General features: G+C 32.0%; 1 protein-coding gene across 2 annotated transcripts; it reads left to right on the top strand.

Moving 5' to 3' along the window:
- Positions 1-303: 303 nt before the first annotated feature.
- LOC129313715 (uncharacterized) lies at positions 304-9,485 on the top strand. 2 transcript variants are annotated; one of them, XM_054957039.1, is made up of 11 exons: positions 304-570; positions 647-685; positions 2,154-2,245; positions 2,634-2,883; positions 3,039-3,158; positions 3,242-3,317; positions 3,488-3,696; positions 3,793-3,901; positions 4,842-4,934; positions 7,451-7,611; positions 8,671-9,485. In XM_054957039.1, the coding sequence occupies exons 1-11, from the start codon at positions 382-384 to the stop codon at positions 9,214-9,216; spliced, it is 1,884 nt and encodes a 627-aa protein (XP_054813014.1). In that variant the 5' UTR covers positions 304-381; the 3' UTR covers positions 9,217-9,485. The 2 variants fall into 2 exon arrangements, with proteins under 2 accessions (XP_054813014.1, XP_054813015.1); XM_054957040.1 differs by having other exon boundaries at positions 378-490.
- Positions 9,486-16,943: the final 7,458 nt, after the last annotated feature.

Raw genomic sequence — 16,943 nt, 5'->3', positions numbered from 1 at the left:
ACCAAAAGTTATGTTTTCCTTGTAATCAAATAACCTTAAACATTAGAGTATAATATGGATACTTAATATTAAATTCAATATATTTTATTTGTTATATTTTGCATTAATCAATTAATCGCTAAATTAACTTTAAAGTTAATGTCGATAAACTTTTGCTTTTCGATTTTGTGCACCATGTTAAAAACTCTAAAAAAAAAAAAATTGTGGCTCCACCTTGTGCGGATAAATTCATTCATATTTTCATTCTCCATTTACTTTAATCCTGGTTAATAAAGCGTATTAATCCGCCGGTTGGTCTATTGAGCTCCAAGAAATCACTGTAGCTTCTGTGTCTTGTCTTTAGGTTGTGGTGGTTTGGGCAAAGTTGGCGCTCCGTAAGGTATGGAAGACATAGAGGATCTGCTGGTTGGAAGCGGTACCGGATCTCCGCCGGGTTTTCGCTTGCCGATAACAACCGTGGGAGTGAACCCAAAGAGGCATAGGAACAAGGGTAATCTCAGTCACAAGCTTTCTCAAATCCATGACTCTGCTTCTGCTAGCTCTTTCTCCCCAAAAATCCCCGGCTCTCAGGTCCATTCTCATTCAATCTCTCTTCTTTCTCCTTCTTGAAAGTTCTTGACTAAGTTTGTCTGTGTTGATGATGCAGACCATATTTATGAAGACCTTCGGATGCTCCCATAACCAGGTGATAATCAATTTGCATGATTCTTTTAATATCTTTTTTTTTTTTTTAGCAGACCTTAAGTCTATCGGCTAACTACTTCACTGCGAATGAATTAATTTATGTTGGTTTACTGCAAAGTTTTCAATGCTCTTGAGGATAGTTGTATGTGGTTTCTGGAGTTTACACTTTCTAAGTTCATATTTATGGGTGAGGGTGATAATAGAGTACAATGTCGTCGCACTATCTAGGCCCTTCTATTGTAGGCTTCTTGTTGTTGTAATGGGTGAGGGTGATAATAGAGTACAATGTCGTCGTACTATCTAGGCCCATCTATTGTAGGCTTCTTGTTGTTGTGTATGAATGGGTGAGGGTGATCATGTGGACAGTTTAGTTATGAATATTTTGTACACCCGTATGTGAAATTTTTAGCTTTTAAACTGCAAGTTTTAAAGGGATAGTAATTTGATAAGCTTTCAACGAGACGAGTAGATTGATGTCAATGAAGACAAATGAGCATAGTAATGACGCCTAAATTTAATTATCTTGAACATTGAAGTGCATTTCTGGTCATTTCTGTCATTGTTTACTTAGGAGTTGTTTGATACAATGTCACATCACGTTCCTTGTCATCCATAGTATTGAGATTCCAAAGTTTAGTTTGGGATTTGAAAGTTATCAGAGAAATTATCGAACTGATATTTTATATAAGCTAATAATAAGGGTTGTAGATGGCAGAATCCTTAACAAGTCAGTGTGAGAATTGGCATTTAGCTTCATTGATTGTAAAAGCTAAGTAACTAGAAATTAAGATTCATAATGTTATACTTAAAAAGGTTGTAGATCGATAATCATGGGGTGTGTTCTGGTTTTCAAAGTTGAGGGGGTACTTGCAGATGGTTCAAAGTTGAACAGGGGTATTTTCATTTCTCCCTTTTTTAATTGATCTTAACTTCAAATTTATAATCACATATTCTATGCCTTTAGTTAGGAAAATTTCTGAGCAGATAAGCATAGTCAGAAAAAAGTGACTTAACTTCTTATTTAAAAAAAAAAAAATCATGCAAATGGGGAATTTTAAGGTCACTGAATGAGTCTTAATTTCAATTGAACAGTTTTTATTTCTTCAACATGGTGAAAAAGGAAATTTCATTTCTGATTGAACCATGCAAAATATTGTGGAGTTCATTGTACTATCAATTTTTAATTTATTAATCCTTCGTTCTTGATAGAGCTGTAGGTTTATTGAGCTAGACTAGAAGTGTTTGCTGGATAACATTAAAAATGAAGAGTGCATAGCCTGTCCCATGTATATTAAAACCCCCCACACACACCCACACCCACACCTTCCTACCATAAATTCAACTCTGATTTAGGACCTGATTATGCTTCTCGAGAAACATTTTCTTTATTGTGTGAACTTCTGAGGGTGAGTATTGCACCCTGCATTTAATTGTTCTCAATCATTAATTTTCAGTTATTGTTTTAACAGAGTGACAGTGAATATATGGCTGGTCAGCTTTCATCTTTTGGTTATACCTTGAGTGACAATCCTGAGGAAGCAGACCTATGGCTGATAAATACGTAAGGCTCTTAGCTTTGTCATTCTGTGTTAATATTCTTTAGTTTTAGAGCATGCATTATATTGATGAAGTAAATTGTAAAACTAAATCTTATATTAGTTCATGGCTTATGTTTGATACTTCCCTTATTGCTATTCCAAAGTTTCTTAATTTAACCTCAAGGTAAGTGGTAGATTAATTAATAAATTCATTAATAGCCTTTAGCGTGCACTGTGCTATGAATTGAACGGTCTTCCATTCTGTGGTGTGATTCTTGAGCATGGTAGGAGGTCCAACATCCTAGGACCATCAGCTGATGCGGATGAAAATAATGATAAATGAATGTTTTATCTAGTAGAACATATATATAAACACATACATAGAAAGACAATAATGCACATAGGATGCAGGTGCACTGTAAAATCTCCGAGCCAATCTGCAATGGATACCATAATAGCAAAGGGGAAAAGTTCAAATAAACCTCTAGTAGTAGCTGGTTGTGTTCCACAAGGAAGCCGAGGTTTGAAAGAGCTAGAAGGGATCAGCATAGTTGGTGTCCAGCAAATTGATCGTGTGGTTGAAGTTGTGGAGGAGACTCTTAAGGGTCACGAGGTGAGGCTTTTGACCCGCAAGACATTGCCAGCACTTGACCTTCCCAAGGTGAGTGAACTGCATGCATGATTGCTGTCCATTTTCTTCCCTGCTCCAACAGTTTACACTTTCTTGTGGTTTGGAAGTTGTTTTATGTACACACATAACAATGGAGTTTTTCTTCTTATCTGGGGAAAGAATATATGCTTTACTTTTGGCAACAGGTGAGGAAGAACAAGTTTGTTGAGATTCTTCCTATTAATGTTGGTTGTTTAGGTGCTTGCACTTATTGCAAGACAAAACATGCTCGGGGTCACCTGGGGAGTTACTCAATTGATGGCCTTGTAAGTACTGAAATTTAGAAGAAGCTACAATGTATTGTGCCATTTGAGTTTGCTTTTATATGTTTGGACTTTCTCTACTATAGGTAGGGCGAGTAAGATCTGTCATAGCTGATGGAGTCAGAGAAATATGGCTGAGCAGTGAAGATACTGGAGCATATGGTAATTTCAAACGGTGATCAAAGTCCTTTGTTTCAGTCACTGCTTTAGGATATTTATGAGTGTGATCTTGAAGAGTTTCTTTCATACTTGATGCATGCACAATTCTCACCTGGATATTTTCTTTCCCGTGCAATAATATTCCTTTTGTTTTCTGGGTAATATTTTTACAGGCCGTGACATTGGTGTCAATCTTCCCACTCTATTGAATGCCCTCACAAAAGAACTTCCACCTGATGCAAGCACAATGCTTCGCGTTGGAATGACCAATCCACCTTTTATCCTTGAGCACTTAAAAGACATTGCAGAAATTTTGAGGCATCCGTGTGTATACTCTTTTCTGCACGTACCAGTTCAGTCTGGAAGTGACACTATCTTGACTGTAAGTTATGCAAGTTGTGTATAAGACTCTTTGGAATGGAATGGTAAAGATTTGTTTGTGTATTTGTTAATATGGTGACTACTTTGAATGTTGCAGGCAATGAATCGAGAATATACTGTAAGTGAGTTCAGGACTGTTGTAGACACATTGACTGAGCTTGTGCCAGGGATGCAGATTGCCACTGATATAATATGTGGATTTCCTGGTTAGTTGATGGTTGCTCTTGTCAAGTGTTTTTTTTTTTTTTTAAAACCAACAATCAAATATTTGTTCTGTCACATGTTTCCCTGATCTGTTCAATCAAATAAACAGCTGAAATAAAATAATACCCAGGTAGCAGATGCTCTAAATTTTAAATTGCTGGTTCATTTTGTTTGAAAACTAAAAGGACCTGATTCTACAATTGTTTATATAGTTGAAATATGGCTCCCTCTATGTAAACAAAGGTGGGAGGAAGCAATAGAGATAATTGTAGAGATATAAACAAAAAATGAAAACAGAAAACATATCCAACTCCTTTTGTTTTTGGGCGATATGAGGTTCTTTTCAGTTCTGACAGAAAATCAATCACATTACCTACTACCTTTCCCTCTGATAAGTGACACACAATTGCTGCCTTCCATCTTCCCTTATGAACTACACGACATTGCTAATTGCAGATAGACATCCTTTTTTCCCTTTTTCTGCCACCTCACACATAATATCCTTTTGAGCTTCATATCTTGTTTTCCTCACACAGGCCTTTCCCCAGTTAGTTTATACTTTTGGGCCTTATATTTCCTCCTCACTAAAACATTGCCTCCCATACCACTAAGTCCATAAAAAACATCAATGGTGGTTTTTCCCCATATGCTTATACAAAGACAATGACTTTGTCATCAGAAATGAAATGGCAATACAATTGTAAAAGTAAAATGTAATTAAGCTTTATAATTTGAGTCTTTTTTTTTTTGTCCTCATGAAATGCAAAAAAAATAATGATAATTTGGAAATGTATAAAACAAACAAGTTTTAGCAATGTTTTGGGAGGTCTTCTTGTCCTTTGCTTTCTCCTTTTTTTCTTTACATCAGTTAGTTCTTTTTTTATAAAAACACACACGCATATTAGCACTTCAAGCAAACATTTATGTCTTGGATTTCTCCAGGTGAAACTGACGAAGATTTTGCTCAAACTGTCAGCCTAATTGAAGAGTACAGATTCCCTCAAGTCCATATTTCACAATTTTATCCCCGACCAGGTGTGTCATTAATGGTGCCTCTGTTTGGCATTTCATGTTTGGTTAGTACAACTACTAAACTCTGTGAGGCTTGGAATCTTAACATGTTATTTCACCCAATGTTTGTGTGATTTGTGATATTAAAAGGAATCATGGGGCATTGAGCATACATGTGAGCTGAGTTGTATTTTGGTATAAGTTACAACTCTTGGCCCAATTGTGTAGTAAAAAGTAATTATGAATTACAAACAGTCATCTGGTTTTTTGATAGTCTGGCTGGTTTTTGACCAGTTCCATTTAGTCCAGTTTTTAGGAGCCATGCATATTGGGCTAGTGGCTGGTTCCTGGTCCGATTAGTTGAACCGGCTGGTCTGGTCTGGTTTTTAAAACTTGGTTCTGGGAGTTGAGACAATCTATCATCTTTTCTTGTGTTTGTGATTGGTATGGAAAATCTTGAATAGATTATATGCTCATTTTAATGAACAATGGGCTTACTTATCGACCATTTCCACTGTATTAATTTCAAGTGTTTTGGGAGTAACAAGGAGCAAAATGTTCTTTGGCTGCATGCTGTGTTTACAGGATTTACCAGGCCATGCAAAATGTTTTTGTTTTTTAAGCCCTCCCCCTTTAGTTAGATGACCATTGTGCTTGCGAGTTGTTCTGAGATTAAAGAGAATGGAAATGGGTATAGATTAAGTGGTATAGAAAGTTGACAATTTGGCTATGTAAGAGATATATGCAATGCACACATGAACAACTCAAATAGATTTAGCATTTGATTTTTTTCGTCTTTTTTAAATAGACAAAGACACACAAATCTCCCTAGGATTAAAAACTAAAATTAAGAAATTATGGGGAAAGGGATAATTGTGTAATGAACATATTCAACTTGTAGATCAGGTTCTAAGCAACTATTGTGATGGCAGCCTCTGGGTGTCCCCTATAGTGGCTTTCATAGTTGATTCTTCCATGAGCCTTCCCTTAAGCAAATTTTCCTGTTTATGTTTTATAAAAAGAAAGGAGATCATAATCCTGAGGATTTTGCATGATGGCTGGTAGAGAAATCCATGGTGTGATGTCCCTTCAGCCTCATAGAATTCCTATAGGGGAGAAAGGAAAGTCTATATTTACCGGTTGATGTTGGATTTTATAACCAAAGCCTCAACTTCCTCCAATTGCCAAGGTGGTAGCATGGGTGGTTTTTACTGTCAGATGGTTGGTTTATCTGGATGAGGCCCCAATAGCTGTTAGAAGGAGTCTGAATCTCCTGATTCATCTAATATTGAGATGAACTTAGGGTGAGAATGGTAACTCAAAGCAGAAAGTTTCTCGGTTTCTGGATTAAGTTCAAATACTCATATAAGCTCCACCATATGTTTGCTATCATGCCACTATGGTTCGACTTGCCCCTTTGTGTCTAAACAAAACGATGCATTTGTTCTTCAGTGATTTTGAAGCCAAAATCCGCTTCAAAGCCCACATTGTTCCTTCCCCTTTGAGTGACTTGAAACCTGTATTCCTCATCAACAAAGACAATTTTATGACAAGGGTTGCAGTGTCTATGTACTCTCTCTCTATCATACTCAATTCAAGTGTGTGCACCATTATCCAGGAGTCAGACATTCGAGGGGAAAGGAATGGAAGGACTGATCAAAACCTGAACCAAATGAAACTAATGCCTTTCTTTTTGATTGCCACTGCTTTTTCAAGAACAACTTCACCTGTAAAGCTCTCTAGTATTTCTGCCATTGCATCTGTATGATTAATTGATGTAGGTCGAAGCAATATCTTCTCCCAAAAAAAAGTGCAGGAATTGGAAAGATAATATTTGGATTTACTTCAGGTAAACTTAAAGGACGTGAGTCATTGAAAACGATTATGAATTTGACATGCATGAGAAGTCCCGGTGTTTTTTTTTTTTTTTTGGGTGGGGGGATATTGCATTATGCAAATTGAGATGAATCGATGTCTGCCTAGTTTGGAGGACAAGTAGGCAGAGATTGCAAAGAAGAGGTCAGCAACAGTGTCTAAAGGAGGGGATGGCAGTGCCGAGGAAATGAATGATGGAGATAGAAGGCTGACAAGCTCAAGAAAAATCTTCCCTTTAACATAGGAGTATGTTCTCTCACTAAGAAGGCTCATGAGTTCAGGAGTTCAACTCTTCCTAGCATTTGATTTAGAAAGTTGTGTCATGGTGCTTTTAAATAAGGTGTCAACCACAATCTTTTATAGAATAAGAAGGGTATTGCAATTTAAAGCAAAGAACAGGGTGATTTACTGCAATTTAAGGCAAAAAAAGGATGAGTCAATACAATGATCATTATTAATTGCTATCCTGCGTTAGCTCATAGTTTTATTCTGTCAAATAATCCTGCATGGGAATTTGAGCTTGCCAACGTACTACTTATTAAAAAATCGAGCTAGCCATTGTAGTTAGTAATGAATTTATTATTTATCTACCTGAATTGAATATTTTCTAAAATTTACTCAAAGTCCCTTGCCAACACAATGACAATATCAATAAAAATGAACAGGGACCCCTGCTGCAAGGATGAAAAAAGTGCCAAGTAATGTGGTGAAGAAAAGAAGTCGTGAACTGACAAATGTTTTTGAAGCCTTCACACCATATAATGGAATGGAGGGCAAAGTCGAAAGAATTTGGATTACAGATGTAGCATCCGATGGAATTCACTTGGTAAGGCGTTATAATAGTGCTTCATTACATTTTTTTTCTGCTTTTATGATTGTTTCACTATGTTGTTTGTTGCAATAAATATATGTAGTATCGCATGGCTGGATGCCTCTAAAGCTTATCCAACACAGCGAAGGGCTGTGGAGAATAGAGGCCTACTTTCAAACTATAGTCAAAGGCTTAATAGTCTACTGATGATGAATTTGGATTTTCTCTGTAACAAAATAAAAAAGGTGTCACTTTTAGAGATTGATAGATCCTTTGTTGTCCAAAGATCCACTTGCCAGTCTTCTTATTTTTCTTTTCTTTTCTTTTTTCTTTTTCTTTTTGTTTTTTTTTTTAAGGCTGCAGAAGCCATACAAAAGCTCTCTTTATTGCAGAGGGGATGATAAAGAATTACTAATTTTCTCTCCACGGACACTTGATTGTCATTTTTTTGGGGAGAAATTAAGGTCATGTTTGGTAGCATCTCCCTTGCTTAAAGGAAAGGGAAAGGGAGGGAGGGAAGGGGGGGTTCATTTCATGAAAGCTCTTTTTGTAGATCCAAAATATGTTGGGTAGTCATGAAAAAGAAAGGAAGTTTTGTTTGGTATGACGGCATGAAGGCTGGAAAGGAAGAATCATACTATTGAATTACATATCAATCCTTTAAATTTTTAAGAAATGTTCTGTGGCTTATATAAAAGAAGTTAAAGAAAATCTTCATCTCGTCAAATGACAAAATGATCATAATTATTGTTAGCTTAGGATAAAATGGGAACAGATTTTGGATTCCCACGGAAGAAACCTCCCTTCCTTAGCCTAAGCTAAGGAAGCCCTCTTTTATTTGATGGAAGCATAAGTTCCATAAGAAGTCTAGTGATACCTAACTTGGAAAATGTGATTTTCTTTCTCCTTCTCCCTTTATGGAACCAACTTTCATGGTTACCAAACATGGCCTTGCAGATCATTAAATGTGAATTCTTTGAAGCACCCATTTGCTGCACTTATAACTGTTGTATAATACTTGTCCATTTCTTTACTGTATCTATCATCTAACTTGATTGTTTTCACATGTCCAAGGTTGGTCATACCAAAGGATATATACAGGTTCTTGTAGATGCCCCAGATTCTTTGCTGGGAACTTCAGCTATGGTTAAGATAACATCTGTTGGGAGGTGGTCCGTTTTTGGGCAAGTGATAGAGACACTCAACCACACAAGTGATAATGCAGCTTCAAGTAAGAAAATGTCTCAACGTGACGAGGCATCTCTCTGCAATAACTCGTCTGAGGCTGGTACATGCCTTGAAAAGATGGAATCTTGTGCATGTGGGAATGACGTCTGCTGCAGTCAAAATTCTTTCAAGGAGAGTGATGTTTCACAGGACACCATTTTGCCACAGAATCATAAGCGCCAAAATTTAATTGGATGGATACTGCAGAAGCAGAAGCATCTTCGAGGAAGAAGGGTAGAGAGTGAACTTTCCTCAGAATCAATTGAAAAGCAAGAAACCCGTGTGATCACAAGAGAGTGGAATTTTCTTGATAAGGCTCTTTTGGGTGGAATATTTATCAGTCTCTTGCCTATCATTGCTCTTGTATTGGCTCGGGTTATTTGGTCTTGGTAAAAAGTTATTTTTGATTTCCCCATAGTTTTTTTAAATGGGTTTAACTTCCCTGTATTGGTAGTTGAAAATTTTGACATTCATAAATTTCTGCTAGATTTTCATTGTATTTGTAGTCTTTGTTTATGAAGTTCTTATGCGATGTGTCTCTGCCAATGTTGCTTAGATTTCACAGAAGTAGAAGGGTTGTATCTTATGATTCACAGAGAAAGTGGATCAATGAGCTAAAATGTTGAGACTTCATATTCACTGATTCTTGGCTCGTTTCTGTTGTTCATCAACTTATATGATTAAAAATTGATTGTGACTTTCAATTCAAGCAGCATTTATCACCAAGCTATTGTGGAGGAGGAGAGAGGAAGGATATAGGGGTAATGAAATTTAGGTTCCAAAAAATGAATTTAGTGACAGTTAAGTTTTGGAAGTAAATATAAAGATAGTCACATATTTATTCCTGGGTTAAAAGTGCAAATTTACTAAGGTACTTTTTTCAGATGCATTGGTTACTCTAAAATACAAGGTAGCATTGTCACTTTTGAAGTTCTAAAATCAAAGCAATATTTGCCTTCTAGTTAAATTTCTATGAATTTGAATGTTAGTGTAAAGAGAAAATTATAAATAAATCTCTTGAAAATTGCAAATAAATCTATTATAAGAACATTAATACGAAGTATATCCTCTCAGAATTACAAGTAAACATTAATATACTATTATTATTTTTTATCCATGTAAAAATCAAAGTATCATTTTGACTGACTACATTGGTTAACTTTTAGCCCTATTAGGTAATCATTAGAGGAAAAGTATTGCTCGCATGCCCTATTTTTTTAAATTTTTTTCTCAAATGTAAAATAAATAAACACAAACATTAAAGTCCAAATTATAGTATTTTAAATAAAAATAGAATAAAATTAAAAATTACATTTGATAATTCAAATTTAAATTTTTGTCTTCATGTAAAGTATAGCAAAATATTTTTTTGATGAAAAAATGACAAATATAATCACATTAAATAAAAATTATTTTTCAAAGAACATAAATTAAACTTACATAATAAAATTACACTACAAACTTAAATCATAAAATTTAATATTTTTTAAATTGAATTTATTTAATATGTAAAAAACAAAATAAAAATTGGATGTCACAAGCCTTTCAAAGCTAAGTTCCATTAGGCCTAACCAAAAAACTCGGGCTGAAAAGCCATGTTCAATATTTTTCAAATAATTTTTAAAGTCCTACATTAAAAATTAAGATAAACAAGTTATCTTATTAGTTTAACTTATTTTCTGCTCTATATATTATAATACGTTTGGTAATGTGAAAATATTTTTGATGGAAGAGGAAGTGGAAGTAAAGTAGAAATGGAATCTTAAAATATTTGGCATGTACATGGAAGTCATATATAACTTTTAATTAAAATATATATTTATAATATAAAAATACAAAAATGCCCTCCACATAAAAAAAAAATTCTCTTTAGCCATTGCTCGTTAGAACCATATTGTTGAAGAACAAAAAAACTTCATTAAACTAGAAATTGACAGAACAAAAATCAATCGTCAAAACCAACATATTTGGAGATTCATATTGAAAAAAAAAAAAAATGAATTAAAGAAAAATAAAGCAAAGTTCATCCATGACTACAGATGAACCAAATCAAACAAAACGAGCTAGCAGTCATTGTGCAAATCTGGAGATTGAACTCAAACAATCGTGGAGGTGTTGGCTAGAAATCGAACATAGAGGTGCTGGCCAAAAATTGAACATGGAAGTGCTGACCAAAACACCAAAAATCAAAAATCATCTCTTGAAATCATCATGCAGATGAACTCGGGGAGAAGATAATGAGGTGGTGGCGATCGTGATGGCAGAGTTGAGGGATACCATGGAAGAGGTGGAGTAGACAATGCAAGTGGATTCAACCTCTGCCACCTTCATTTAATGTTTGCCACCAGCTTCAACCTCTGCTGCCAAGCTCCATTGTCATTGCTGATGGGAGCCATCAAGGAAGGAGGTAGGTCATCGTCTCATTGAGGAAGAGGAGAGGCTAGAGCTTGTAGGGTAAAGATGGTAATAGGTCTAATGGAATTGAGTTCCATGAGGTGCCTAATGGAACTAAGTTCTATTGATTTTGGTGGAAGTGAGTTCCATTAGGAACTGACTTCATACACACCAAATATGCATTTTTTAAACTTTTACTTCCACTCCCACTTTTCTAGCCTCATTTTCCTCGTACCAAACAAGCAATAAATGAAATATCGTTACTAATGTGAGGATTTTATTAGTGCTCTAGCGTTTTTTGTGTCAAGAGATATATCTTGGTTTTAGTGAGTCCTTGAATCCAACTCACATAAACTTTTATTTACCCAAGAAATTGCAGAAATTGGAAGTAAATTTTCTTTACTCATTTTATTTTAAAAATAACAATAACAACCATAAATGTGACCCTTGAAAAATGCTTACTAGTAAAATAAAGGGAGAATTTCAATTAAAGATTACGGATGTGAGTTAATTGTTAGCAGGTCTCAAAAAATATGAAACTTTAGTTCAGTCAGGACTGAAATAAAAATTATTTTAATGGTAAAAAGACCAAAGTACCCTTTATTTGTTAATTTTGTTTGAAATGCAGAATCATTAATTATTAATTTTTTTTACTCCACTTATTAATATACCAACATGAGTTGTAAATTATATGACTTGACTTATCAATAATCATACAAGACTTGAATATTAGTTGTTCAATCAATTTGTCAAACAAGCAGCAATATCAGTTATTAATTTACTAACTTTACTTGTTAATTTATTAAATTTAGTTATAAATTACTAACATATCTTATAATTTACAATCAATGTTAGTAAATTAACAAGTTAACAAATTAACAACTGATATTACTGCTTGTCTGACAAACTTATTAAATAATTGATGTTCAAGTAATGTTCAAGTCTTGCATGATTATTGATCAAATCATATAATTTATAACTTATATTAGTGAATTAAAAAATGAAGTAAGAAAATTAGAAACTTCTTATGAATAAAATACAGAGAATAAAAATGAGATGAAAGAAAAGAAGATGCAGAAAGGACATAATCAATAGAAATGATGATAACTTCTCTTATATTCTCTTCTATCCATTACAATACAAATAACATGCCTTGTTCATAAGCATGATCTTACATCAAGGGTTACACAAATGATAATAAAAATATAGGATAATCAACACTCATCAAATGGTGGGAGTTTCATGGAGAAGATGAAAGGATGAGAGAGATGGACATCTATATGACTCCTAATATTCATAGCACTTCCCCTTTCCCTTGGATGTCTATTATATAAGAATGTGCCCAATTAAAAACTTCAATTAGAAAAAACCATGTGGGAAAAAAAATATAACAAAAGAAAAGAGTACATAATTCATTTGTAAGCTATCCAATGTTGTCTCATTAAAAACCTAACCAAGAAAAACCAATGGGACAAAAACCTTGATTAAGGAAAATAGAATACAGCACATATTTATTCCCTTTATGATAGCATCACTTTTAAATTATTGTACTGTGAGATAATATACTAATTTCTCAAATGTGACTGTTGTCAATATTTTCCTAAATAAATCTTACTTCTAGTTGAATCGTGTTAAAGTTACTATAATTTTTATAGCCTATATTCTTTCTTCATTTATGTTCTTTCATATCATTTCTATTCTTTATATTTATTTATAACATGTTATCAGCATGAGACTCTAATGAATTTGCATAAGTCATAGACTTGAAAGTTTTGTCACTAATTTATTCATCATATAAAGGTATGATATTTTGATTCTATTCTTAATTTCTATTATGGTTATATTTCATGTCTTATCATTTAAATGTTTCAAGATTTATTCATCTATAGTATGATTGTAATTATCAATTTGATAATGATTTATGACTCCAATAGAAAAGTATTGAATATGTGTTAATGGATGACCGATAGAGCCATATTATATTCATCTCAAGATTAAATGGCTATGAGTCATATAGATTTTTATTTTGGAGAAGATTGTCATGGGGTTTATTGGCAATTTAGCTATCTGATAGCTATACAAAATATAGCCTTAACGGTTAATAGTTTAAATATTTCATGCCATGAGAAGCTTTAATGGATTTGAAAATTATTTTTATTGTGTTTTTGACAACTAGTATTTAATGAAATTGATGTAATATTAACAAATATGAAAGATCGACAAATTTAGCTTCCTTATGAGTAAGATAATAACCATATATGTAATGTACAAATTGACTATTGAAAGTCAATAACGATTAATCATATGTATTGGAATTGAAAAGGTGGATTGCCATGATTCTTAAGATAACCATACTTTTCCTTAATCATTGAAATAAAATTTGTGACTAAATGTTACAATATATTGTTACAAATACAATAGTCTTGAAGAGTAAAGGTCCGCATTGATTTTGATAGTGATTTTTTTTTGTAAAAGCCCATTTTATAGTTTTAATAGATAGCATAACAAGACAAATTCATGTCATTTTGATATTCTGAATATGGTTAAAAATATTATAGTTTTGAAGGTTAATTATTCAGGCATTAAAGGATATGAAAGAATTGTGTAAATCTAAATTGCTATAGTCTTGAAGACTAATAATCAATGAAATTTATTATGTGCTATTGAAAGTATGGACAACTCTCTAATAGAGATAGTGATTATGATAACATGGCCTTATTAAATTAACAAGCCAACAATATTTTGTCCCAACTATTGAAAAGATATTGTCTTGCCATAATTGTTGAAAAATAATGCTTTATGGGTATTGCAATAAAATTATGAGGGAATGTTATAATATGGTTAGAAGCCATATAAACAAATATGTATAAGAAATTCATTAAAAGTAAATGTCCAAATTGATTATGAAGCCAAAAGGACAATGGCATACTAATGGATGTAGAAGATAATTATAAAATTATCAAAGTCATATGTTGTGATATAAGAAAATGCATGGACAAGTTTTTGTCAGAAAAAGGAAAAATAATGACAAGCCCAAAAGGTTATGTGATGTTTAAACTTAAAAGGATACATGGTATTCAAGTCTAGAAGACTATGTCTAAAAACCTATATGGTGTTTAATTGTTATTAGCATTTAAACTTATTGATATTAATTTTCTAAATAATTATTATAAATATTTGATATTGATTTAATCTTGACATAGTTTTAAATAAAATATCAAAAATCGTTGTAATATGTGTAAACTTGTATTTATATTTCTAGTTTATTATATTGAATATGCTATAATTTATAAATTAATTTGTGTTAAAATATGTCATTTTTTGAAGAAATTATTTCTTGCAGAACTAAAATGAATGTCTCTCATTTTATGATTGAAAAAAAGATGAGTAATGAAAAATATAATCATAGATTTATATCAAAGATTGATTGGCTAAGGATTTGAATGAATAGCTCAATCAAAAATTGAAAAAAAATTGAAACCATAGTTTTGCTTGAGTTGAGAAGCACTCAGGTTTTCTAATGAAAGGTAGGCTATTGGTTTACTATATATAGGCCACTGTCTTCAAAATGTAACAATAAATAAATTTGTTTATGTAACTCCTATTTGAAGGGGAAATTGCAGTAGCACAATATAATTGTTTTGTCTCATTCACAACTTGCTCTCAAAGTTCAATTGATCTTTTCAATGGATGCATATTGATATTATAAATCAATTACATGTTATGGAAAAATAGAATGTTTATAATTGATTTTTGTTATGGCAAACTAGAAGTTTACTGATCCACCACAAATATTAGTTCCATAACTTATTTGATCATTCCAAATCATATATAATGCAAATGGTTATTAAGAATATACATTGACATCCATTGAAGAATTAGATTCTTCTTGAGTATATACTTTGAGATTTTATGTGCAATACTTTTTTAAAAAAAATGAAGTGTTCATTAATTGTGATTGATAATGGATTTATCCATTTCTAGAAATATAACAAATTCAAATATATGGGACTATTATATAATATGTAAATAGTGAAAATATTCAATAAATTTGATAGATGCATCTATAAGATGTTTTTGCAACCAGAAGTTTGCAAGATTATATACATATAAGATTATATGCATATATCATTACGTAAAAACAAACAATTTCTAGACTATTTAATAAAAACACTTTTAGTTGGAAATATTAGTGAATTTATACTTTAGACTTCAAAAAAGCCTATTTTAAAGGTGATATAATAAAATTATTTGTTAAAGCCTCCTCTATAAATAGCTAAATCAATGCTTATAGAACAAACATTTTCATTATTAATTTAGAATGTTTGATCTTACAAACTACATCATAATACACATTGAACCAATAAAATATTGTAAATTCCTCTTCTTGAAATTGGTTTTTAGTTAGGAGCCAAGTAAATTCCATCTTAGAATTTTTAATTGTGCAATGTTTATTATCAGTTCCACCACATTGCACATAAATGGTTATTTATAGAAAGTTGGGATAAATATTGAATAAGAACCTCCTCCTCCTTTGTTGTCTCTAAATGAAACAAAGAAATGTTTTTAAAGAAAACGAATGGACATAAGATTTTATTGCATGATTCGATAACTGTCATCATTTGATAAAGTTTTTCCAACATGAGGGAAGAAAACAAGTAGCTGAAAAAGAAAATATTTAGAACGAATTATTATTATATCTTATTTAGATCCTCATATATAAAAATATGAACCAAAAGTTCATCAAATGTTACTTTCCTAAAATATCACAAAAGAATTTGCTAGACACAATCACTAACTTATATGAGAATTTGTAAATTTCTTATTCTAGCTAAAAATGTTCTAATTAGAGTAAATGAAAATGAGACATGTGTGAAGTACAAGAGATTAACCAGTTTTTAATACAAAATCTTGGTAAAAGTGGAGCATATAATTAAGATGATTATATTGAGGAGGCAGACATCTAGAAGAAGGTTAAGACATAATTGATTCTAAAAACCCTAGAAGAGGTTTAGGTACTAAAAATAATAAAAAAAAGTTATGTCACAATTGGAAGAATGAAAATCATAGACATACAATCCAAACACCTTAAATGTAAAGTTATTACAAGATAAATAAACATTTATGTGAAAAAAATATATTTTCACAGAGATTTAAAAATAATGAAGTATATTATCTTATAGTGAATTTATATATATATTATTAGTCTAGCATTATATAAAATTTAAATATGATGTAAGTCTATACAATATTATTATAACCTATCCATATTACTCATTACATAATGAATTTACATGATAATATTTGAAAGAGTTAAAATGTTAGAAGCATGAAAAATTTTCAAGAAAATTATTCAACATATATACATGCTTATGTTCTTAAGCTTGTATGAATTAAAATAGTTCAAGTGTGTGTGTGTGTCTCAGCAAATAAGTTTTTGAAAAATTGATAGGTGTTGTTGATTAAAAGAATTTGAGAATAAAATTTTGATGTTGACTTTACATTCAACTTATTGATTTAGTATTTAATACCCAATAGCTATAAAATCATTATGCTATATTTATTTGTTTACAATACTATATTGAATTGATTGATCCTAAAGTATCATATATTTATATATTTAGCTAATATTGTATATATGATATAATTTTGTTAGCAAATTTTAGTTCCTAGTGAACTAATATATTTAAAAAAGAGATATAATATTTTGAGAAAAGTGTTGTATT

Source organism: Prosopis cineraria, unplaced genomic scaffold (assembly GCF_029017545.1).
Source record: "Prosopis cineraria cultivar Desert tree isolate PC_DT_omini unplaced genomic scaffold, ASM2901754v1 PC6, whole genome shotgun sequence".
NCBI lineage: Eukaryota > Viridiplantae > Streptophyta > Magnoliopsida > Fabales > Fabaceae > Prosopis > Prosopis cineraria.
This window is presented reverse-complemented; position numbering and strand designations above follow the sequence as displayed.

Excerpts from the sequence above, each read along its gene's own strand:
- LOC129313715 (XM_054957039.1), top strand. The coding sequence starts at position 382 with ATGGAAGACATAGAGGATCTGCTGGTTGGAAGCGGTACCGGATCTCCG. Across the intron at positions 3,697-3,792 it reads GAAGTGACACTATCTTGACT|GCAATGAATCGAGAATATAC; the intron begins GTAAGTTATGCA and ends TGAATGTTGCAG. Across the intron at positions 7,612-8,670 it reads CATCCGATGGAATTCACTTG|GTTGGTCATACCAAAGGATA; the intron begins GTAAGGCGTTAT and ends CACATGTCCAAG.